This window comes from Colletotrichum chrysophilum (genome assembly GCF_026319265.1).
Source record: "Colletotrichum chrysophilum strain AFK26 chromosome Unknown scaffold_189, whole genome shotgun sequence".
Taxonomy (NCBI): domain Eukaryota; kingdom Fungi; phylum Ascomycota; class Sordariomycetes; order Glomerellales; family Glomerellaceae; genus Colletotrichum; species Colletotrichum chrysophilum.
The window spans coordinates 1-23540 of NW_026517476.1; the positions used below are offsets into that span (position 1 = coordinate 1).

At 50.8% G+C, this 23540-nt stretch overlaps 9 protein-coding genes across 9 annotated transcripts; 6 read left to right on the forward strand and 3 right to left on the reverse strand.

Moving 5' to 3' along the window:
* Window positions 1-2926: 2926 nt before the first annotated feature.
* Window positions 2927-5835, forward strand: COL26b_012745 (uncharacterized protein; the record flags this gene model as incomplete). Its single annotated transcript, XM_053185383.1, has 5 exons — window positions 2927-2944; window positions 2993-3025; window positions 3122-3699; window positions 4439-4973; window positions 5074-5835. 5 exons carry the CDS (start codon window positions 2927-2929, stop codon window positions 5833-5835), a joined length of 1926 nt encoding a protein of 641 aa, XP_053030646.1.
* Window positions 5836-7875: 2040 nt separating this feature from the next.
* On the forward strand, window positions 7876-9072 carry COL26b_012746 (uncharacterized protein; the record flags this gene model as incomplete). The annotated part of the gene is made up of 3 exons (XM_053185384.1): window positions 7876-7948; window positions 8005-8642; window positions 8875-9072. 3 exons carry the CDS (start codon window positions 7876-7878, stop codon window positions 9070-9072), a joined length of 909 nt encoding a protein of 302 aa, XP_053030647.1.
* A 1344-nt stretch (window positions 9073-10416) lies between these two features.
* COL26b_012747 (uncharacterized protein) lies at window positions 10417-11622 on the forward strand (the record flags this gene model as incomplete). The annotated part of the gene is made up of 1 exon (XM_053185385.1): window positions 10417-11622. One exon carries the CDS (start codon window positions 10417-10419, stop codon window positions 11620-11622), a length of 1206 nt encoding a protein of 401 aa, XP_053030648.1.
* Window positions 11623-11994: 372 nt separating this feature from the next.
* Window positions 11995-12999, reverse strand: COL26b_012748 (uncharacterized protein; the record flags this gene model as incomplete). Its single annotated transcript, XM_053185386.1, has 1 exon — window positions 11995-12999. One exon carries the CDS (start codon window positions 12997-12999, stop codon window positions 11995-11997), a length of 1005 nt encoding a protein of 334 aa, XP_053030649.1.
* A 450-nt stretch (window positions 13000-13449) lies between these two features.
* On the reverse strand, window positions 13450-15292 carry COL26b_012749 (uncharacterized protein; the record flags this gene model as incomplete). Its single annotated transcript, XM_053185387.1, has 4 exons — window positions 13450-13948; window positions 14000-14616; window positions 14885-14962; window positions 15059-15292. 4 exons carry the CDS (start codon window positions 15290-15292, stop codon window positions 13450-13452), a joined length of 1428 nt encoding a protein of 475 aa, XP_053030650.1.
* A 741-nt stretch (window positions 15293-16033) lies between these two features.
* On the forward strand, window positions 16034-17772 carry COL26b_012750 (uncharacterized protein; the record flags this gene model as incomplete). The annotated part of the gene is made up of 5 exons (XM_053185388.1): window positions 16034-16272; window positions 16462-16513; window positions 16572-16625; window positions 16851-16993; window positions 17019-17772. 5 exons carry the CDS (start codon window positions 16034-16036, stop codon window positions 17770-17772), a joined length of 1242 nt encoding a protein of 413 aa, XP_053030651.1.
* A 773-nt stretch (window positions 17773-18545) lies between these two features.
* COL26b_012751 (uncharacterized protein) lies at window positions 18546-19652 on the forward strand (the record flags this gene model as incomplete). The annotated part of the gene is made up of 2 exons (XM_053185389.1): window positions 18546-19505; window positions 19560-19652. The coding sequence occupies 2 exons, from the start codon at window positions 18546-18548 to the stop codon at window positions 19650-19652; spliced, it is 1053 nt and encodes a 350-aa protein (XP_053030652.1).
* Window positions 19653-20030: 378 nt separating this feature from the next.
* Window positions 20031-20948, forward strand: COL26b_012752 (uncharacterized protein; the record flags this gene model as incomplete). The annotated part of the gene is made up of 3 exons (XM_053185390.1): window positions 20031-20200; window positions 20306-20629; window positions 20693-20948. 3 exons carry the CDS (start codon window positions 20031-20033, stop codon window positions 20946-20948), a joined length of 750 nt encoding a protein of 249 aa, XP_053030653.1.
* A 129-nt stretch (window positions 20949-21077) lies between these two features.
* Window positions 21078-21824, reverse strand: COL26b_012753 (uncharacterized protein; the record flags this gene model as incomplete). The annotated part of the gene is made up of 2 exons (XM_053185391.1): window positions 21078-21412; window positions 21470-21824. The coding sequence occupies 2 exons, from the start codon at window positions 21822-21824 to the stop codon at window positions 21078-21080; spliced, it is 690 nt and encodes a 229-aa protein (XP_053030654.1).
* Window positions 21825-23540: the final 1716 nt, after the last annotated feature.

Here is a 23540-nt window from a genome sequence, read left to right on the forward strand (position 1 = left end):
AATGGGGGTATTTGTGCTCAGCTAAAGCCAGATACCGACAACTCCCCTATCCCCCAAACGCCCCCCCCCCCCCCCCCCCCCCGTCAAAAAAAAAAGAAAAAAAAAAAAAAAAGAAGCCTGTTTGAACAGATTGAATTCAAAGCATAAAACCCAGACTTTGGCCCAAGCCTTGAAAGATGAATTGCAAACACGCTTCAATTCTGGCGTCGTTGGTATCATGAATCATGAATCATAAAAGCGTTTCCCAGCAAAGTAAGTCCTGCGACTGTGCTGTAACTATCCTCGAAGGACGGCCTTGGTACAAAGTCAGAGGAAAGAATTTTAACGTTAGAAGCTTTAGAAGCTTTGCAAGTCTTACAATGTCTATCAGTCTCTCGGAAGCAGGAGACTTGATCGAGTAGTAGTTATGCCGCATTTCGACCTTGTAGTTGACGTCGCCGTAGTTCTGTTTGAGCATTGCGGATAGCCGACGTGGGCTAGACACATGTTTGGAGTGTATTTTCTGCACATGGAGGTCTTCGTCGACAGACGACGTCGTGGAACCTGCGTCGGATCTTGGCATTTGAGGCTGGCGGTGTTCTATTGGGTATGGTACGGATAGTGTGGATTCTTGATTTTGATCTTGTTGACGGTGGCCGTAGCTTATGCTTCAAGGGTAGTAACGAACATAAGACTTGTGTGAGACGTTCATATGAACATGAAGATGTAATTTTTGTGATGCTCTGACTAGCAGACATGATCGAGTGCAAGTCTGCGCAAAGGGGAACTAAATATCGCATGATGGAATAGAGGCCATCGCTATTTTCAGGCACCATCACCAGGACGCCTGACTACGGCGTACACGAGGCGGGTTACTCACCGGAGCTATCGCCTGGAACGACTGACACACGTCTGAGAAACCCCCAGTCATTTGAAGTGTAAAAAGCCGCAATTGGCCGCCCGGCGTCATCCCTTGCCACGTCGTACTGATCTTGGTTAGGTAATTGGGTGCGGACGCTTCACAATGCGACGAACAAACGCGGACCACGAGGCAGCCCGCATCGCACAGGTTGCCTTGCGCGACTCACCGCTATGGAAATAGCAGCGCGTCAGGCGTCTCGCACTTTGGAACAGGGGACCGCAGTTGTGGCAGGCAGCAGACCGGATTCCGAGACCTCATTGCATGTTTGTGCACAACTGGGAGATTGGAGGATTTGGGTTTCTTTGATTGGCTCGTCTGTAATAAGACAGGCATTATGGAGGGCATAGCCACCACAGCCTGCTTCTCCGAGTGGACCCATGCAGCGTTGTGGAATTGTCTTAGGTATGCTGTACATGCAGGCTGGCCCGAAGTCCCTTGTGAACATTGGAACATCCTGCGCCTTTATCGGGCATACCGTGGGGCAGAGAAGGGGGGAGAAGGAGGCAGCAGGATTCAATTGTCCGGGTTGGGATCGGGCTGGCTGAAGTTCACTCCCCCGTCGCTCAACAGAGCTACGTTCCTGTCTTACAGAATTAATCAATCTGCGCGGGAAAGGAAAAAGGGGACCAACATAGATAGTTGCGATTGATGACAGCCCCGGCCCAGGTCCGAACGGAGCCTGTGGGGGCCACCGGATGACAACCGAGATTTATGGACCAAATGCCGGCCAGCCGGCTTTTGGCTCTTCCTCCAGTTTCCCCTCTAGTTTCTAAGGGCGCACTTGATCTAAGGCTAGAAAAATAATATGATCGATTTTTGAGAACTCGAGAATTAAGCTACGCAAACGCTATGCAAGAAATTTGACCCCCTTAACGCCGCCAGACGAACAGTCTCGTGAAAATTCTAGAACATCAAGGTGGGCTGCCCGTATGAACATTGGTCGATATCCTCCTGCACCAAGTAAGCATGAAGTCAAAAAGTTTTTTGCCAAATAGCGCACCTGAGAAAGCTTTCCTCTCGCGAAGATTGAGAACATATTGTGTCTCATTTCAACACGATATGCCTTTTGTCCAAACCGTCTGTTCAGGACCTTTGACAGCTTCGCTGGGTCGACAGACTGGCTTGCTATCGTCTGGGTCGGTGCTGACCCGGCATAACTTCTGCTTCTTTGAGAGCCAGAGCTAGAGCTATGGACAAACGTTAGTTGCAAATGAAAAGCCGTTTCGTCTCTGCCACTCACTTCATGATGGCACGTTGACAGAAGAACAAAGAGTTCTATAATCAATGTGACAGCGAAAGGGTGTTGATGTTCAGCAGAGGCTTTCCGCGCGAGCTGTGGTGGGAGCCATCCCAGAGTTATGCCCCAGGGCGGCCGACTTCGCCCCCCGCAACCCGGACCAACAGATCAGGCTGAGGGTGGGCACAGCTGAACACGCATTCCTTGTGCGACACGTTCATTGGATCTTGGGGCTGACCGCGCAACCGAGTGCTACACACCATATTCCAGAAGGAACACAGATTTTCTGAGCCAGGCATTCCGCAATCGGGCCAATCATGTCCAGGAACTGTCCGCTTATGCATGCTCCATAGCCTGATTCTAGGCTCGAAGATGGCGGCTTCCGCACAATAGACCCAGCCCCCATTCATCTGCATGTGACGTTCCAGCCTGCATGGCGCTGTTAAGGGAGGAACACTTCCCAAACTTGAAGACGCCAGCCCATGCTTACTAGTACATGTACCCGTGTCCAAGGTTGATCACCGGTGTAAGCAGCCGACAGGTTTGGGGCTTGTCCTCCCCTCTACCCTCATTTCGGCTAGAAGAACTTCTGGTCAAGCCCTCCGGGGACCACACTATCGGATCTAAGATACTCTAGGATTGTTACAGCCAGAGCCTTGCGACGTGGCGTACTTGAAAGTGGATGATTTTTCTGCGAGCATTACGTTCATAAGAGAGTTTTAATCCGATGTTGTACGCATTTTCCTTTGACCCAGCCAACAGCTGTTGCCAAACAATCCAAAGTCAAAATGCATCTTGACGGCTCTGTAAGAATCCACCCCAAATAGAACGTACTTGATACTCATGACTTCTAGACTGAGAAGCACGCTCAATGGGGTTCTCCCGAGGTACGTCGTTCTGCGTGGTGCAATCTGTGGGGAGACCGTTGCTCGACCCATTGCCTCCACGTGAGGTTCTTGGCCACTTGCTCATATTAATCTCAGGCAATTGCCGATGCAAGCTCTTCATCCGAAACCGAGGGCTCAACGGGAGACGAGTCTGCATTGCCCCCTGTTCATTTGACACAGCCGGATGGTACTGTGGTTGAGATTAACGACACTGACAAGGACCAAGCCAACCCTGCCAGGCGGTTGGACCGCGTTCCCTCTTGGAGGGATAATGAAGATTTGTCTTCGGCCATATCGCAGAATGGTCCAACAACAACGCCATCGGACGGACAAACGGAAGTGAACGACCACGGTGATACCGCACAGCTCAGGCAAGGGACAACTATACCCTATTCAAACGCCACGCCATCACTAGAGAATGACTTTTCAAACGTTGGAGGTGCATCTGGTCTTGGTGACGAGACAACGGTTGCACCATATCCACTCGATCTGTCAGATTCAGGAAGCGAAGATGGCGATGGCCTCTGGGAGTCCATTGATGAGCAGCTCATTTCGCCACCACCAGACGATAAGGAGTACCTTCCCCTGGACCAGCTTCGAAGGATCATGGTGAAGCGCCGGGTTCGAAAGGCATTGAAGAAACACCTGAAGCTGGATCGAGATACTCGATACAGGTACGCGTGTGAGGTATGCGACACAACCAACTACGGGACTGCGCGAAAAACAACGAGGCATAAGCTCTTTGCTGTGCTGGTCCGCATTGAACACCTTGAAGCTCTCCCCAGTATCATCGAAGAGAACATCCATGATGTTCACTTGCCTTTCACTTTGCAGAAGGGTCATCAGTGGCACCTAACCTATGAGGGTGTTGACAAAGTCGCCGTAAAGTTCCGAGCTAGTTGTGGCTGGAGCAAACCAAAGCTCAGCAGGTTCGTCAAAGAGCAGTGGCTATTCATGGCCCCTTTCTTCGATATGCGAGCGAGTAAACCTCACTTCTACCCTCTCGAGGCTCAGGTCGTTCTTCCGTTTGTCAGTGACGAATCCCCGACGGACACTGCGTTTGGTGGATTTGGCGACGTTTTTCAAAGGCAGATTCATGCCGCACATCATAACTGTACAGAGGTAAGATCAATGAATTGATGCTGGGGTAACATCCGAGGCGCCCGTTTCTCACAGATAATGATAGCACACGCAACCATTCTTCGCCATCAAAAAGCTACTCAACAAGGACAGAACAGAGTTTGAAGACGAACAGTATGCGCTAAAGAAGTTCAATCAAGAAAATCACCCACACTTGACGAAGCTTCTTGCCACTTACTATCACCACGAACACTACTATTTCGTCTTCCCCTGGGCTGATGGGAACTTGAGGGAGTTTTGGCAACGCTACGGAACACCAAAACGTGACCACAGTCTCATCATTTGGCTGGCGGAGCAGTCGGCAGGCATAGCCTCCGGCTTGAAGCTGATTCAACATCCGCCCCCGAATCTAGAGTTGACAGTTCAAGATGCCAGGGACTATGGGAGACATGGAGACTTGAAACCTGAGAACATTCTCTGGTTTCGTGATCCTGACGCAGAAGAAAGCTTGATTGGGAGCGGCTTACTCAAGATTGCCGACTTCGGTCTGACGCGATATCACCGCCACAACTCAAGATATCAGAAGCTCAATAGCGGCGGAGGCTTTAAATGCTCGTTGACATATAAGGCCCCCGAAGTCGATGTGGTCGATTCGGTATCAGAAGCCTACGATATTTGGACCTTAGGCTGTCTTCTTCTCGAGTTCATCACCTGGTACCTCAGGGGCTGGCAGGCGGTTGACGACTTTTCTGCTAGACGGGCAAGCGAAAGTCAAGATCCCGACCACGACATTCCTCTCGACACATTCTTCAATGTTGAGTCAAAGAATGGTGTCAGGGGCGCTGGTCTCAAGCGTGCTGTAAAGGAAGTAAGTACATATACGCTGAGTGAAATTTGTGGTACTGTTGCGGAGCTCGAGCAATGAATTGATGTTAAATTTGGAAGGAATTACTAACAGCGATTCTCAGTTGATAGATGACTTGCACGAAGACGCCAATTGTTCCAAATTCCTTCACGATCTACTCACATACACACTTCATCACCTCCTTCGGAGCGACCACAAGAAGAGGGCCAAGTGTGTTGACGTGGTGAAAATGCTAGAGAAGATGGCAAGTGACTGCAGGAATGACAAGTCATATGCTGTTGATGGACGCATGAAGCCGCCGAACAAGTCGGACACCATGGACACAACGAGAACCGATAAGACAGTATCGGAATACGGCCGCAACACCGCTGAAGACGATCCACTGACGACGCCACACGCATCCCGACAAGGCACACCAGCACGAGAAAAAGGTCTGCATGACTTTGTGAGATACGATGAAATTAAAGAGCGGGTTTTATACAATGATGTCATGGAAACCGACACGGATGAAATCGCAGCAGCAGAAGAGCCATCTGAGAATGAAGAAGAGACACCAAAGCAAGATCTCAACGTCGCCTCCCAGGACGTTGGTCCTGATGAGATGGAAATTTCGACGTCAACTGCCCGCAACACGACCTTTCTGCAAAACGACTCATTTTCCAGCTCCAGTACCGAAGGCTATGCAATATCGCAGCCGAATGAAAGTGGATTTGGAGAGAATCTGAAAAGGAAGAGCTGTGGCATCAGAGAGGAGCTTCCCACTCAAGAGATGAAGCGCCCAAAGCTCGCGGAGGAGGAGTCTACTCTTGTTGGCTCGATTGCAGAATTGAATGAGCGCCCTGTAGCACAGACTGTTGAGGGGTAAACATGCCAAGTTTCAGTCACGAGGAATGTACCCTGGGTCGGCAGTATGACATCTTCATACTTGCAAATGCGAGCTTGTTGGCACGACGGGGGATGAAGTACATAGCAGATTCGATAGACTGGTAAATATTTCAATTTGGGCCTGGTTTTGCAATCTCTCTAGCTTCCCATTCTTCAACCACACGCAGGTAAAGCGGCCAGTGGCCTTATCGTGGCGGGTGATAGTGGACTTGGACTCTCTCGTGAATTTCCTGAATCTCGGTCTGACCCGTGACTGTCAACGTAGGTCCACACAGCTGTGATTGGTTATATACGGCCTTACCTGTCCGAGCTTGCGAGGGCCGTCTACTACAAATTGGCCACCCTTGGTCTTTCACTTACGTGAGCACATGACTGTGAGAGCGATACCAATTCGGTCATGACATACAGTGAGGGAGTACCGGTGTGCTCCTAAACGCTTGTCGAGCTCCTTCTTGACTGGGCCGGAGTTCGAATAGCACCAAGGTATGTAAGATCGGAAGACAACAGGCTGCGAGGGAGGCATGGTATCGACGATGGGCTCTCGGTCGCCGGACACCCAATCAGTTCGGTAGGGGATGGAATTGTATTTGCTGAAACGAGGCAGAAATCCGGGTGAAGAGCCTGAAGGAGAGACTCGAGAACATCTGAATGTGCAAAGGGTCGAGTAGATTGATGGATAAGAATTTTAGATAGGATTACCCGCTTATCCCTCACCAAAGGCCAAGGCAGATTTGCCGGCGTTTCCCACGTGCGCCTTCTTTTTGCTTCAAGAGAAGCCCTCAGCATCAGGCTGACTGACTATCTCCAGGCAGCGAGTGCAACAGCTGCGACCCCGCTGTAATCTCAACATCTCGTGGAACCACTGATCTCTTGATTGTGCAAACCTACAGTGCAACATGGTATGCAATCCGCCCTCGGCCATTGACGCTGCGGATGACCCCGCATCTGACATAAAATGCTCAGCCTGCGACGGAATATGCCTGCATGTTGTCGATGTTGCGGCGTGCATGAAAAGTGCGTGTGTATCCATGCCTCTGCATGATGCATGCAGCACGCTTCATGGGTCTGTGAAGCAGGCTGAGCAGCTATCGCACGATTGAGAGGTATGATAGGTAGTCACAGCAGACTAGGTCCAATGATTAAGAGACACGGGTCGAACGATGCGAGATGCCGCCCTCCCGCATGGCCGATCGGACAGTGATTGCCGTGGTTTTTTCAGGAAGAAGGTAAGCTTGCGGTTACGGTACACAACCCCGCCCACAGGTAACATCGTTGAAGATGGCACCGGCAGTCCGGGAGAATTTCGAAAGTGAGCGAGCTGAGAAGAATTCTTGTAACGTGCGTAGAGCGAGGCAGACCACTGGCGCCGAAGAATTGAGTGTCTCCAAGCCGCCAATACAAGTCTTCAAGCAATTGTCAAAGAGGTCCAGAGACGAAGAGTATCGCGGGCGGAAGATTTCCATCGGTTTGTCTCAGAAAACCAAACATGGAGTGGCCATCAAAAGAATCGGGGTTCAGCGCTCATGACTTCGAGTTATTCGAGTACGAAGAACGGCCGACGACAGTCATCACGATCCGGCTTGACGATTTAGCGGAACTACAGGTAAGGAGAAATGCGGCCCACGAAGAAATTTGGATCTGACCCTACAACCCTGAAGGATGCCTTTTTGGAGGACGAATTAACAACGGCTGAAGATTGGGAGACATGGCTACAGCGGGCCGTATGTATTTCACCACAAGCAAGGTGTTTTCCAGGGTGCTCATATTACCAATAGGAATCCGATATCACGGATGATGATGCAACAACGTTGAGCCTGATGTAAGCATATCGTAATTACGATCCCTTAAGGCGAAGAAGGGATTGGAGGACTATTGTTACTAACGCCGAACATGAAGAATATTCCGTCGTACTTCGAAGACAGTATTAGATTGTCCTTCGGAGATCCAACAATTACCAGTCTCTGAATCGACGTTTCAAAATGTCACCAAAACATTTGGCGTTCATCGGACCCTTGGCCGGATGATCAATCGCCGAGATTCAGAGTTCCTCCATTTACTAGAGGTCGATGAGAACATTGAGCCACAGAGACTAAGTAAGTTGGGTAGATAACCATCTTCATCCTTGAGCCAAGCCTGACTGTGATCGTAGTTTACAACTTCAGAACAAGCGCCATCGTCCCTGGAGACATTGCCGTATCTGTGACTCACGATCCCTATCGTCGGTCAACGACCGCTATCCTGTTTGGTCTCGGCGAAGCTCAAGAAAGGCTCTTTCTGTACAGGGTGAAAGAATCCCTAGAAGACTTCTGCCATCCCCTGGCGCTGGTCGGCGCAGTTTGCGAGCTCGAGCGAGACAGGTGGATCAAGAACGAGGTTCGGCCTATTGAGTCGACGTATATGGAGAAGAACGACCAATGGAGCATGGCTAGTAGTGACAACCTTGCGTCTGCGCCGGAAGGGGAAACCATGGAGGATGCTTTGGGGTTGCGCTTCAAGTCTACCATTCTACTCACAAGCCTGACCGCTGCGAGACGGCAGCTGAGTCGGATCGGAGATTACTTGCAAGAGATGCGCAAAGATGCTAGGATGACGTCGTTTCTGAGAGGCTGCGATGATTGCCACGATAAGGAGACTGAAGCTTCCGATGGTGGTGTGGATTTGAGCAAGCAGCAAGCTCACACTGCTGCTCGGCTACAGCACCGTCTCAATCAGATCTCCGATGAATTTGATATGAAGATAGACAGCTGCAAGGCATCTATGGAAGACATGATGGCTACAACTCAAGTCGTAAGATGGCCCACCCCACGTAACTAAACCATAGCTGACGACATGTCCAGGTTATGAGTCGCATCGCGAGGCACGACACCTTGACAAACACAGCGATCTCAGTGGCCACACGAAGAGACAACTCACAAATGATGTCCATTGCCTTCGTTACGATGGTTTTCTTACCACTCACGAGCATTGCAGTAAGCTGTTCCTTGTAGTATGTTTGCGACAGACATACTGACGATGGCAGACCATCTTCTCCATGAACGTATTCAACTGGGATGCCAAAGACGGCGAGAATCTCATCAACGTGCACTTTTGGCTTTATCTAGCTGTAGCTGGAGCGTCAACAGTCCTTACCGTTGGTCTGTGGATGATTTATTCAGGAGTAACTAAAAGGCTTTTCTGCATCCGCAAGAGGAGAAAAGATGAGGAAATGGGGTCTTGAGTGAGATGTAAACATGGTCAAGTCCGTGTGGATGTAGTAAATGCAGCTGCGTAATCCCTTTGAAATAATTGAAATCTTGCGTTCACGTTGCGTTCATTCGAGGCATCTTTTAAACATCGGTATCCATGCACACTCGGTACTGAGCCACGCCAGGTTCGAATGGTGTCATTCCCAGTCACATCAATAAATGGTTTCCACAGAAAACCCGCGATCGCAAAGGTTCTCAACTTTCGCCCAAGTTTCTGAGTTCGTCTAGTACCATTTGTAAATCATGGATGTACGCTGCCTTAGAAGATTGCTGCTTAGGGCATCTATCCAAATCTGGCATTCCTCAAGCAGGGCTAATGCCCGATTGATCCTGTAAATCACGCTTCCAAGGCCCATGCTCCTCAACGGCAAAAAGCACGATGCGACGAGGCGGAACTACCGGAAAGATTTCACACACAAGGGAGCTTCATCCAAAGACAAAATTATCATGATGTTGTGTCAAGGCAATTGGAGTTCTAAATCATGTCTCAAGACTATTGATGAAAGTCAAAGACAATGTCTTGCTGCCGGTGCGGCCCCACTCTGGGGTTGAGAGGCTCTCGCCCGATTTCGACCCCTTGCTTCCAGGATAGCCAGGATGGCCAACCCAGACGCCACCTATGTGGAAGTTTTCGTACCACGGATGGACTCTCTATCTTTGAAATTTGAATCAAAATGGGAATCACTGTCGTGGGACAGCCTTCGCGTGGCTAAAGCTAGGAAACGTTACAAGCGACGGGCTGTAGCACAGAAACCAAAGCCACGAGCAAGATTCACAATATTCAATGGCTGATTTTCTACATGAACAGCTGAAAAGGTTGATATCTAAAGCCTGTGGCGTTGCTTCGGAGACTACGTCCTTAGACCATAGGTCGAGGAAGCGAAGTCTGTAAGGGATGATGAGGCTTAAATTTACTTTCCCGTGTTTCTGCCCGAGATTAGTGTAGGTCTTACATGTCGATTCAATGATTGCCCGCACAGCTGATAATGATCTTCGCGATCATGCAGAGCTGAACTGACTGCCAAACGTCAAATTTCCGTGCTGACGGGCTGGACCTGGGCCAGGCACAGGATCGTTCGAGGTGTTTTGGTCTGACACAAGTCCTTGAAGCGCACCATCGCACTTGTCGTCAGTAAGCTTTAGTTATTCAATACACCTTTGTTGGACATAAAAGATGTCTGTTCTCGAAAGTTTTGCATTTGTCTTTTCTCAACTCTCACAAAGCATCAACCTGATCTCTTCCGATCCTTGTCCACTCTTTTCCGTCACCTTTCGAGGTACAGTCATTCTTTACTCACATCGTCACTCGTTTCAACATGCGTTCGACATTCGCTATTGCCTTTTTGGCTCCAGCCATCTTGGCTCAATCCAATGTTTTGCCTGGACATGGAACAGCTTCTGCAGGGTGGAACACCACCATCATTCCTGGTCCTACCGGGGTCATTTCTTCGACTGTTCCCATTCATACTGGGACCGAGTTTACAGTCACAACTACGGCTGCGAACTCCACCGGCATCTGGGTGACTGTTCCTCCCTCCACTATCACGGCGACATACACGGCCACTTACACCCACACTATCACCTCCTGCCCACCTGGAGTCAAGCCATGCCACAGCGGTGCTGTCACGACGTTCCTTACAACCATCACCACAACCTACTGCCCCGAGACTCCCGTTCCCACTCCTTGCCCTGGCGGCAAATGCCATCATCCTCCTCCATCTCCCCCTTCCCCTCCTTGCACCGGCAAGCACTGCGACAACCCGTTCGTCTGCTACGGAGATCACTGTGCCTACGATAAGCCTTGCGACGGTGGAGACTGCAGCCGCTGCCTCCTCTGTGCCGACGGAAAGTGCCAGCCGAACCAGTGCAGCGGCAACGACTGCGGAAAGATCATCATCTGCAAGGGTGACTCCTGCCGGTACCACAAGTGCCAAGGCGACAACTGCAACAAGGAGAAGATCGTCTGCCACGGCGACAAGTGCAAGTCTGAGAAGTGCCACGGTGACGAGTGCAACAAAAAGTACGTCTGCAAGGATGGCCATTGCAAGCACGAGCCCTGCCCTCCCGAAAACAACAACAAGCACTATGATTGTCACGGCGAAGAGTGCAAGCCCATCGAGGAGTGCAAGGGCAACCAATGCCCCAAGCCTCAGCCGCCCGTCAAGCCTCCTCAGCAGCCTTCCGGCACCCCGCCCGCGCAGCCACCGGCGAGCCCTCCTGTTCAGCCCTCGGCCCATCCATCCAAGTCCGGGGATGTCCCGCCTCAGGGTCCTGAGCAAACTCCCGTCAGCCCTCCGGAGCACACTCCTGTGAAGCCTCCTCAGGAGACATCGCCTGAGCCTCCCCAGCCTTCTGGCAACCATCCTGAGCAGCCCTCTCCCACGCCCGGGTCTCCTACAAAGCCATCTGAGTCCCAGCATCCCACCCACCCTGTCGTCGTTGCTGGATCCAGCAGGTCGGCTTCCGGGATTGCCTTCGTGGGTCTCGCTCTTGGTGTTGCAGGAGGGCTTGTCTTCCTCTAAGTGTAGGACAGGATTTGTGTAATGTGGAATGTAGTGTAGGCTTTTGTTTCTCTATTTCTCTTCTCACTGGTCGCCAGGGGCTGGGCCTCGCTGGTCTCTGTGCGGCCAGCTTGTATATCACAAACCTTTGTACGTAGGAAAGGGAGGCCCTGTAATCGTAGTGAAACATAATGATCAAGGATGAATATGTCAATAGAGAAAATAGAATGTTCATCTTCTCATCGACAGAGTAGCATAACCAACCTGAACTGTGCAAAGAAAGATAAAGTTTCTCGTCGTGACATTCCGTGTGGTGTCCATTGTGCATCTATCAATCTGGTTCCAGGTCCCAATCCCAAGTCTCCTTCGCGCAACATCTTGAACATTTCCAGCTCAGTCAAGGAGAGCAGCCTTCGCGATGTCTACCTCCTCCGCGGTACCGCAGATCAACCCAGCTCTTCCATCGCAGTCAACCGAGACCCTATCCAGTAAGGGCTTTCCATCTGACGGGTCGATCGCCTTTCCACCAGCGACCTCCATGATCAGGGCGATCGGGTAGAGCTCATACAGGAACCGCAACTTCGGCAACGTTCCCGGAGTCACGGGCATAACATACACACCGTGCCCTTTGACAAGCGCATGCACAATATCAGGGACAAGACCGCCGCAGTATCTCAGCGTATACTTCTTCTGGATGAACCGTGTGATGAGAGCACCGTATCTCTCATCATCCGCCGCATGGCGCAGGTTAGCTGGCGCGAAGTAGCGAGTCTTGAAAGGACCCTCTGCCAGCTTGACAACTGTGCGAATAATCTCGCAGTCCTCCACTCCACTCTGACCGAAGCCGATCTCGAAGCACGCAGCCTCGGCACCCGGGATGCGGAGCGCAACTATGGCTGTAGTCCGGGGTCCGATGACGCCCATCACGGCAGCAATCTGCTTCTCCCGTGGCGACTGCCCGACCGCAGTGCGTCCATCCCAGATTCCGACGATTGTTCCAACGGTCCAGTTCGGTGCAATAATAGAGCTACCATCCAGGGGGTCGAAAGCAACGGTGTATTCTTCCGAAGACGCCGGGGTGTCGTCGGCATTGCCGTTCGTTAATATCCTTGCTGGCTTCTCCACCGGATCCTCTTCACTGCTTGCGGTATGTATCGTCGGGCACTCAGCAATCGCGGCGCGCATGACATTCTCGGAAGCGACATCGACGTTCAGCTGGTCGTCGCCGAAAGCATTCGCGGTTCCTGCCAATGAGACATGTTGCGAGGCATGAAGCGTCTTGGCAATGTCTGAAACAGCTCCCAAAACCGCCGGAATTACTTCGTCGCGAAGAGACTTGCGTGCTTCCTGAGGAATGACGCCCTGGAGCTGTTGTACGAGTGCTGCCGACGGAGCCATGGTGAGAGATGCAGTGTGTAAAGTGAGGATGACCGGAAATTGTTGAGTCAGGGCGGGCCTGAGCTATTTTAGCATGAGAAAGGTGGTTGAGAGATTTTTGATGTTTGCGGATTGGAGAGCAACTGCCCCATAAAACTGTCTGACAGTGCCTTCGATCCACCAGTCAGAGGCCTGTCATCTTCTCTTTTGGAACTCTATCTAACGTTTATCCCACGTGGAGGTCGATCTTACCGGCAGGGGATACCTAGCAGTATGTGTGCAACAGCTATTTTTGTCGACTTCCGATCACTCAAGTTTGTACAGGAAGGCTATCAATCATTTGATGAGATTGCCAACGTCTATATAAGTTAACTATGAACAGACCTTGACTACCTTGACTGATGATCTTATCTTAAGGTCTAACCCTCCATGTGGGGGTCGTGGCTGGACGAGCAATGGCCCCAATTCGACTCATGCCTGCGAGCTTGCTTCGCTTTCATCTCTGCCGTTGCGCTTAATCCCATCATAAAATCGCCTTTCCTCAAAAATACGTATATCATCGTCGAAGTTGACCCTTCCAAGCTTTCTAGCCTTCAAGATCTTTCTTCTTACCCTCATCACATCGTACTCAGTGTTTCGGGTCAACCACCAGGTCCACAAATTACCCACAAAAGACGCGATTGTCGTCGCGGCCGCGATCGCAAAGCTGGTCTTGTACCCGTTGTATGCAAACCTGGATTGGAACAGCTGCGGGCCGATGACACCACCAAGCTGCGCAATACCCGATTGCAACCCCAAAGTGAACGCGGTGCCTGTTGACCCGGACAGTGTGGCTGATCTCCATGCCCAGAAAGGAATGAAGTATGACTGATAGAAGAGCGTCCCGAGGATGCAGCTTATGTAGATTCCGTAACGGTTGGTAATTGTGAAGAAGAGGACGAAGCAGACAACCATGCCTGACATGATGATCCTGGATGTGCGTTAGCTCTGATATCCTGGAAGTGATCTGGGGGATACGAACATGATAAGTGCGGGCCGGACGATGTAGGCCTTCGACATGAACCAGGCTGAGAAAATGAGACCAAGGATGGCAGCTGCAGCTGGCGGAATGTTGAGCAGCTGGTTCTTCGGCAAACCCACGAACCCCAGGTTGGTGACAATCGTCGGCAAATACCACGTGAGCGCATATCCGCCAATGTTGATCAATGTTTGCGACAACATGAAGGACCAAATGAGTGGGGTCTTCAGCACCGCAAAGATCTCTTTTTTGGAAAAGTCTGGATCGTTGGTGAGAGGCGCGTTCTCTGGCAGTCGAGCCTCAATGAACTCTTGCTCGCGTTTGGTAAACCATCGGTCGCTTCGGGGAGACTTTGGGTAATCAGGTAGGTACCAGAACACAGCGCCTGAGAAAACGATCGTCGCCAGCCCTTCGAGTAGATATACCCATCTCCAGGCGCTGAGGCCACCGATGCCGTTCATGTAGCTGATGCCATAACAGAGCAGAGACCCGATGATGCCTGCAAGGTTCGAGGTCGCGAAGAACCAAGTCACGGGCTTGCCGATTTCATCGGTGCGGTACCAGCTGGATAGCTGGGCCATAACTCCTGGAAACATGCCCGCCTCGAACATTCTGTCGCACTAAGTCAGTCTATGTTGAGCAGGTCAAACTCAAGGGCTGGTGCCTACCCTAGTAAAAAGCGCATCGCATAAAGCTGGTGCCGATTCTGTGTCGCGGCATGGCATGCGGTAATGATTCCCCACGTAAGGAAAATGCGAGATTGCCATAGATGCGGACTCATGCGCTTGAGAAGAAGATTGCTTGGTGCTTCAAACACGATATATGCAATCGTGAAGGTGTTAGTCTTAAGCACGAGGTGTAATGTGGGTGTTCGGATGATGTACTCACTCCGTAGATAGACCCAACCCAGTTGTATTGATCAGAAGTCATACTAAGCTCCTTCATGATGTTTCGAGATTCGCCAACCTGAAGAACACGAACATTTGCCGCGTTGCTTTGGTCAATCTTCATTGTCCTCAGTCAGTTGAGTGCCAATACTTCTTCAGCCCACAGCCGACATACCTGTTTGATCATGTACATGAAACCAATAATAATCAAGAACCTCTTGTCGATCTTGTTCAAAACGCTGCGCTCTTCGTCGGCTGAGAACGTTGACAAGAACGCTGCCCTAGCTTCAGGGTCATCTCGAAGATTGTCGGCATTCGATCGAGCGACAGTGGCATTGGCCTGTTTCCGAGTCGCTGCCGCCGCGTCATGGTCGACTCGGACCTCATCAGGCTGAATCGTGGAGCTCATCGTGCGGTACTGATCAGTCCTGCAATGGCCCCCAATGTCTCGGTGAATTTCTGTGGACAAGTCATCTTTATCTTCAATGGGAAATTCTCCATCGAATACCCGATGCCGGGCAGAAGTTCATTACTTGCGGCGTGTTACCGACGTCCCGCATCCTTATCAGCGGGGGTTCGGGGGTGGCATGTATGATGTGCTTGATGTCCATATGGCGATATAAGCTGCTCATACTTACATGGAGGTCTAAAGTGCCACTGGTGAGGTGCTGGGATTGCACTTGATTCGTTGAGGGACGCCGAGAGTGGATGGCGAAATCCCGGCCCACCATGCCACCATCCGGCCAACCTCGCACGCTGTCGCAACAGCTCCGACTTTGAGCACAACCCGGCTAAAACCCGTTGTTTCGTGCCACAATTGTGACTGTTTCTTTTTGTTATTCAACGTCTAGAGAATATTTGCCGCCAAGCTAGGTTCCGTGTCCGATGCAGGACCCGACTTCCAGGCTGCTGGGGAAAAGCATGGGACTTATGCGTGATATGTCGGAAGGATTCTTCACGCAAGACTCGGGCACAATGACGCAAACCAACAGGATCAGTATAATACAATAATCCTTTCGGGGTATTGGTTGAGCTAGACTGGGTGTAGACACTCAAAGTATCTTGCAGTGGCCGCGTCCATTCCGCTCTCAACACATCGCCTGGCTGCACCTAGACTGCTTACCTTACCGCCGGCTGAACTTCACCCACGATGACTTCATCAAAAGCCCAAAATGAAAGCAATGGCACCAAAGCCAAAAAGCAAATTTTGCTCAATGCCTTCGATATGTTCACGGTTGGCCACCTGTCATTCGGGCAGTGGCGAAACCCGAAGGACCGGGCCAAGGATAAGCGCCGGGATCTCACTTACTGGACCGACCTAGCCAAGCTCTTGGATAAGGGGGGCTTCGTAGGCCTTTTCCTAGCAGACACATTCGGTCCCTACGACACGTAAGTGTTTCCATTCCGGAAGTTTATGGTGATCACCGTTTTAATCCAGTCTTGCAGATACAAGGGCAGCGCTGAGCCATCTGTAAGGACCGGGGCCCAATGGCCAATGGCCGACCCTGTCATCGTGAGTGAGCCCACGGATAACCTACAAGTTGACTTAAGTTGATTCCTGGCCAAAGCCTGTCTCAGCAATGGCAGCGGTGACGAAGAATCTGGGCTTCGCGATTACTACGTCTACCTCGTATGAGCAGGCTTATGTTGTTGCTAAGCGGTTCGCAACACTCGATCATCTCACTCAGGGCCGTTTTGGCTGGAATATTGTGACTAGCTGGAAAGAGTCCGCATCCAAGGCTGTGAGTGGTTTTAGTTGCAGGTCGCCAAACATGTCAAGCTGACAAGTAGCACAGGTCGGATTGCCCCTTGTAGAGCACGACACTCGGTATGAAAATGCGGATGAATACCTCCGTGTGCTATACAAGTGAGTTGCTGAGCACCTATGAGCAGATTACAACTCAGGAGCTCTTGCTGACGTTGCATCCAGACTATGGGAAGGTTCATGGTCAGACACAGCTTTGAAGGAAGACGCAGAGAACGGCATCTACTCCGACTACTCTCAGATCAGACCTATTCACCACCATGGCAAATTTCACGTCGACGCGCCATTCTTGACAGACCCATCTCCCCAGCGCACGCCAGTTCTGTTTCAAGCCGGAACATCGCCGTAAGTCACTATCACGATTTTTTAGATACACCAAGCTTATGCGTAACAGAGCCGGAATTAAGTTTGGCTCAACCCATGCCGAAGGCATCTTCGTCGCTGGTCTGTCACCTCATGTTGTGGCACCTCGAGTCAAGGCTATCCGTGAAGGCGCAATCGCTGCTGGTCGCGATCCCTATTCTGTCAAGGTCTTCGCTATGATCACTCCCATTATCGGAAAAGACGAAGAAGACGCCAAGCGCAAGTACGAAGAAGCCCTGAGGTATGTCTTGATCGAGGGAGGTCTTGCTCAATTCTCAGCTACGACCGGCATCGATGTTTCAAAGTTCGACCTTGACCATGAGCTCACGGAAAAGGATGTCGCAAACCATTTGCAAAGGATCCACTCTTCATTGTACAATCTGCGCTACCGCGGCGACGATGTCCCCAAGCTGACACCTCGCAACTTGGGCACCGTCACGGCAATCGGTGGCAATGGAGCTATGCCAGTTGGAACAGCCGCCCAGGTCGCGGACGTCTTTCAGGAGTGGGTTGACATTGCCGATGTCGATGGCTTCAATGTCGGATACGTCATCACTCCCGGCAGTTTTGAAGACGCCGTTGAATATCTCGTCCCTGAACTGAGAAGTCGGGGACTATTGCCCGAAGCAATCCAGGCGGATGCTCCTGCGCCTACATTCCGCGAGCAGATCTATGGTCTCGGACAGAAGGGACTGAGATCTGATCATCCCGGGTTCAAATACAAGTATGACACCTATGAGGAGACTGTTGCCAGGGAATAGGCGACAAGAGCAGATGCAGGAAATGAAAGGCCATAAGGCTTGAGAACAGGCGGCTAGAGCACTCGCACATCCTTGAGGACAAAGGGACATGTAGTACTCGAAGGAAATTCAAGATTCCTTTTTTTTTTCTTTTTTTTTTCTTTAGCCTGCCTGCCTTCGTCTGGAACCGAGATCACCGCAGCGACAAGATGAAGTTCCTGATGATCTACTTGCACCAAGGCCCCGGGATACGGAATTGCAGTATAGCCTAAAGACAGTACAGCGTCCAACGGCGACCTCCATGCCAATTCGACTTCCCATGAGGATGCCACCTCCCCGCAGCATCTCGCGGTCGCCAAGATCTGCCCCGCGCCGCAGCGGAGCCGATCGGGGGCAATCTTGGCACGGGATGTAATTTTCCACAACTCAGACCGACTATTAGGTCGAAATTCATCCAGAGAATGCAGGATGATCCAATTTGTCCGTCCAGGACCCATTCACTCGGTGTGAAATGGATGCATTCTCAGGGTTGTTCGGAATAATCGCCATCAAGGCGCATTACCGAACCAGCTTGTTAAATGGTCACCAAAATGAGTAAATATCAATAGATCTCCTATTCAAATAAGTCGTGTCAGTTTCTTTGGAAGACAGACCAACTTCTGTCAGGACAATACATCTTGCCAAAAATGAGGTCTGTCAATGCGGCGCTTGTAGTTGGCGTTGTGGCAGCAGGCCTGGGTGCGGGCGCGCCAGCCTGCAATCATCCTCCGTATTCTGCATGGATGACCGACTCAATGATCCGACGTGGAGTTGAGCCAAGTTTTCACTACGATCAGGCGACTCTGTACACTTCTTTCGAGGCTATATATGAGCATACAAAGAACCAGACGATTTACGACTACTACCGAGCCCAAGTCGACGCGGTGATCTTTCCCAATGGCACCATTGACGGTTTCAACTATTCGCGCTACAGTCTTGATCCCTACCGCTTTGGCAACAACGCGCTTTACTGGTACGAGAAAACAGGAGAAGAAAAATATCGCATTGCTGCAGATGGAATCAAGAGAACCCTGGACAACCACCCGCGCACACCTACAGGCGGCCTATGGCATCGCGAGGTCGTGTATCCAAATCAGATGTGGCTCGACGGCATCTACATGGCCGATACCTTCTATGCGAAGTATGTGTCGTTATTCCAGCCAGATAACCAAACAGCTTGGGACGATATCGTACTTCAGTTTGACAACATCGACGCGCGCACTCGGCGAGATGACAATCTGCTGGTCCATGGGTACGACGAGAGCAAGCAAGCTGTGTGGGCCGATCCCGAGACTGGCGCTGCGCCGCTGGTGTGGGGCCGTGCCGATGGATGGTACTTCATGGCTTTGCTCGAGGTCATCGACTTGCTCCCTGAAGAGCATCCCGGGCGACAAAGACTTCTAGGATATTTCAAAGGATTGGCACAAGGTCTCAAAGGCGCCCAAGACGAGTCCGGTGGTTGGTGGAACGTGATGGAAAAGCGCTACGAGGACGTCGAGGGGAACTACATCGAGAGCAGCGCAAGCGTCATGTTCACCTTCGGTTGGCTCAAAGGACTCAACCTGGGATATCTTTCTGAAGCGGATTATTTGGATGTCGCGAAGAAAGCGTGGAACGGTATGGTGGATATGTTCGTCACCCACAATGACAATGGCTCGATCAACTGGCAAGGCACAGTCATGGTAGGGAGTCTGGGAAGCAATGCCACCTTTGAAGTAAGAACACTCTTTTCAACCGTCTTCGGAACAGAGAGACTGATATTTGACCAGTACTACTCGAGCATTGGCCTTCGCCAGAACGACCTTCGAGGCGCTGGAGTCTTTATGATCGCTGCTCTTGAATGGGAAAAGAGATTTCCTTGAGATTCTTTGTCGGAAGGCAATCGGAGAATCTTGACTTGAGGTTTATGGTCTGTGCCATTAGGATAAACACAGGATATTCTATTTCTATTTAAATCATCAAAGCTACTTGTGATCAATGCGTTACTATGGCTAGGCGTCTTTGGTGAATCTCACATCCCTTACGACGCTGTGTTTGACACCAAATTCACTTGTAGCTTCAATTCACTGATCAATAAACCTGTCGCCGAGAATTTCGAGCGAAAGTTACTACTTAAATGACCTATCGGCATCTTCATTCGTCGGGCTACTCGTTCTCCACATCCACAAGAGCCTCAATTGACACTTAAAACACAAAACACATCCCTAACCAAGATTTATCAGCCTCCCTATTCCATCATCATGACTCAACCCAGGGCCAAAGAGATCTCCGCATACCGCGACGGTATATCGTATCCGGTCAGACAGAAGGACTTTTGGAACGCCTTGGCCAGATGCGCGAAAGCCTGCGGGGAGTTCAACAATCTTCCGAGTAATGCAACCCCCGAGGAAAAGTCAGCAGCTTGGCGCAAGTGAGTAGTCCCAGATTATCGTGTTATTATTGTCCTACTTGCAGGAGAATCAATTCACATGCGACATGGCATTGTATGGGATAACACTGACCATTCTTCGACTAGGATCGTAGCTCCTACCTCAAGTGCCGGCACACCAGTCAGCTCTGCCAACGATTTCCCCACCCCGTCCGTCAAAGGACCGATCAGAATTGACTACGACCTCCGTGTTCACATTGCTGCGGACACCTTCATCAACCATAACTGCACCATTCTTGATACTCCTGTTGCCGACGTTCGTATTGGTAAACATTGTTCCCTCGGCCCTCATGTCAGTAATATCTACAGCGTCGGACACAACCTCAACTCGGACACACATCCCAGAGTCAGCTTTGGAAAGCCAGTCACCATCGAGGATGGCTGCTGGATTGGAGGAAATGTAACTATTTTGTGAGTTGAAACCTCTGCCATGGCTGCTAGCAGTGATTCGGATTCAAAGCTAACTCATCATAGGGGTGGCGTCAAGATCGGGGCTAGTTCGACGATTGCCGCTGGCAGCGTTGTACGCAGTGACATTCCTCCTAGATCCGTTGCTGCCGGAGTACCTGCCCGTGTTATTCGCCAAATTCGCCCTGGCGAGGAGCACGACGCTTTCCCTGTGGCTTCGCTTCATGTCGCTCTACAGATCCCCAGCAACCATGGCGGTGTTGCACATATGAATGAGGCGACTAGAGTGCGCCTGGACGATTTTCTTGGTGAGCAAGACTAAATCTTTCAGGAGAAGCACATCTCGGGGTAGCGACGAGTGAAGAGGGGATATCAAGGGGCGTAACAGGATAAATTGATCAGGCAGAGATATTGCGAGTTCACCAGCCAGTAGACATCTCCACCAATCACATTAAAGCTTTGCCGCTCCTTCCATAAGCTCGACCTCAAGAATCCCTTGTACCGATGACGGTGAACCCCATATCTTAACAATCTTCAATCCAATTGACTCGATCAGCTCGCGCCACTCTCTCTCCGTGCGCTCCTTGGCAGAACCAAACGCCATCATAGTGATGTCGTAACTCGCAGCATGAGGATGCACAGGCCTGCTGTCATCTAACACATGGTCATGAATCAGGATCTTGCTGTACCCTGGCTTCATGGCAGCCTTTTGGTTCTCGAGAATTTTGAGGACGACTTTGTCAGGCCAATCGTGGAGAATATGGTGCATGTAATACGCCCGCGCATCTACCACAAAATCAGTGACCTGAGGCCGCATTCAAATGAACATTCGTTCGGACTTACGCTTGATTGGTTGAGGTTTGAAGAAGTCATACGCAAGTTTGTTGATCCCCTTGACCTGGCAGGCTTCCTCATCTGCAATGACGGACGGGAGGTCTTGCAAGTACAGCCTCGACGCTGTCTCTGGATATTTCTCCACGAACGGCTTGAGATCTTGGCCAATACTACCTCCCACATCGACAAGAAGCGGCAGGTTTGGGTCGGAATCCAAGAGGGTGTGGCAAGGGTAGACAGAAGTCCATCTGGCTTGACTTGACGTCGAAAGCTTCTGGACGACGTTGAACCCCTTCCCCTCCTCAGGGTACTTCTCAAGGTAACCAAAAAGACCACCTTCCCAGTTGAATGCGGAGTCGAACATCGTGTCGCGACTGCGTGTTGGATTGACAAAGTTTGTCTTTTTGAGAAACATTGGCATGTGGTGCAGCATTGGCACCGTGAATTTGTGACTATGAAACATCAGTCCCCCTTGATTGAGCTATGAGTGTATCAGGGAGAAATACTGGAAATGAAGCATGTGCTTGTAATTATTGTCCGCCAGTTGTGCAAAAAAGGGAGTGGGTTCGAATTTTCCAGTATTGGTGATTTTGATAAGACGGTTGGCAGCCAAGAGACGAAGCAGACGGCCTAAAACTGTCAGTACATGAAGAGACGAGGAAGTTGCCGTAGGGTGCTCACGAAGTAGTGCGGGGTCACATGGAGTTGCGACCCATTGAGCGAGCTCTGTCTCTGTCGCCGGTCTATTGCCATTCTCGTTCCATTTCTCGAAGAGTTGCAGGCTTTCAAATGTTTCCAATGCAGCTAGAACGGACGGCTGCGCAGGCCAGTCAGCAGTAAGAACGTCGTATACAAAAAGGCCAACCCTTTTAAAGGGAACTTGCTTCACTGAGATAAAGCCTCATGTATGTGTCCCACGGCGACTCGACGTCAATCATGAGTTCATACATCCTGAGCACGATTCTCATGCGGTCGTCTTCGCTCATATCAGCGAGTGATGCTTTCAGGTCATCAGCTGAGCGCAAGAAGGCCTCTGCAGCCCTACTCCCATTCGATTGCGATGCCATATTAATAGGATTTGGCGTTCGAAATCTGTCCTTGGTATCCTGTTGAGCGAGATATTAGAAGCCGTCGTCGTGGTCGTAGTCAAGTCTCGAGAAGAAAGTTCAATGCGTGAGTGTTGAAATGTGATTGCTGTCGTCGTGGTCTTGCTTCAGAGCTTGTGTAGGGTCTTGTACGACTGCCTCCATCTTTCCTCTTCCTCAAATACTTCATGCTTAAGCAGCAAAGTCATCCGTCGGAGGAACTGTGGAGCCGTGCCCTGGGATTCGTCTGATAGATAGACTTCCGTGAGCTTTGACTTTTGCGTTGCAGGACGTGTAAAAGCGCCGGAACATATTGTTTTGCTATTTGTGATTGGTCGAGATCTTAAGGTGGTGTACGTTAAGCTATCGCGAAACTTGGAGTCAGGGAGACGCGGAGGTCTCAGAAAGTCTGAAAGCATACCATGTGAAATGAACGTTTCTGCATGAGATCAACTGAGATTACGGAATATTCAGCGCGGATCATATGCTTCCTTGTGTAAATATTCTAGCCCAGCTGCCTCGGGCAAATTGGGTTCACCGGGGAGATAACCGTGATGAGATCTGCCAGCAGGCCCACACCCTCCGATTTCCGGTCCGGACCCGTCGGAACGGTGCCCGGGTATTGGCCAAAACTCCGGCCGTTAGCTGCTCTCCCCTTGACCAGTGCCACGATGAGAATCCTCAACACAAATCAAGGTCTGGATTTTATCGATGCCTGTTGGTCTCCAGATCCCCCATCACACATCCACTGACATCAGAACTTCGCATCCTACTGTTGAGTACCTTGGTTCAACTCAATCGCAGCATCCTCAATCTACCCTATCAGAAAGTTCAACGTTGATCATATCTTTAGAAGACTTTGCATCAGCTGATCCGCTTACGCCGGTGTGTTGGAACGAAGACGTGGGCAGTATGACGTCGACCGGAAAACACGCAACTGTTTTCACCATTCCGCCAAGCTTCTTCCTAAACATTAGCGAAGGCCACTCGCAGGA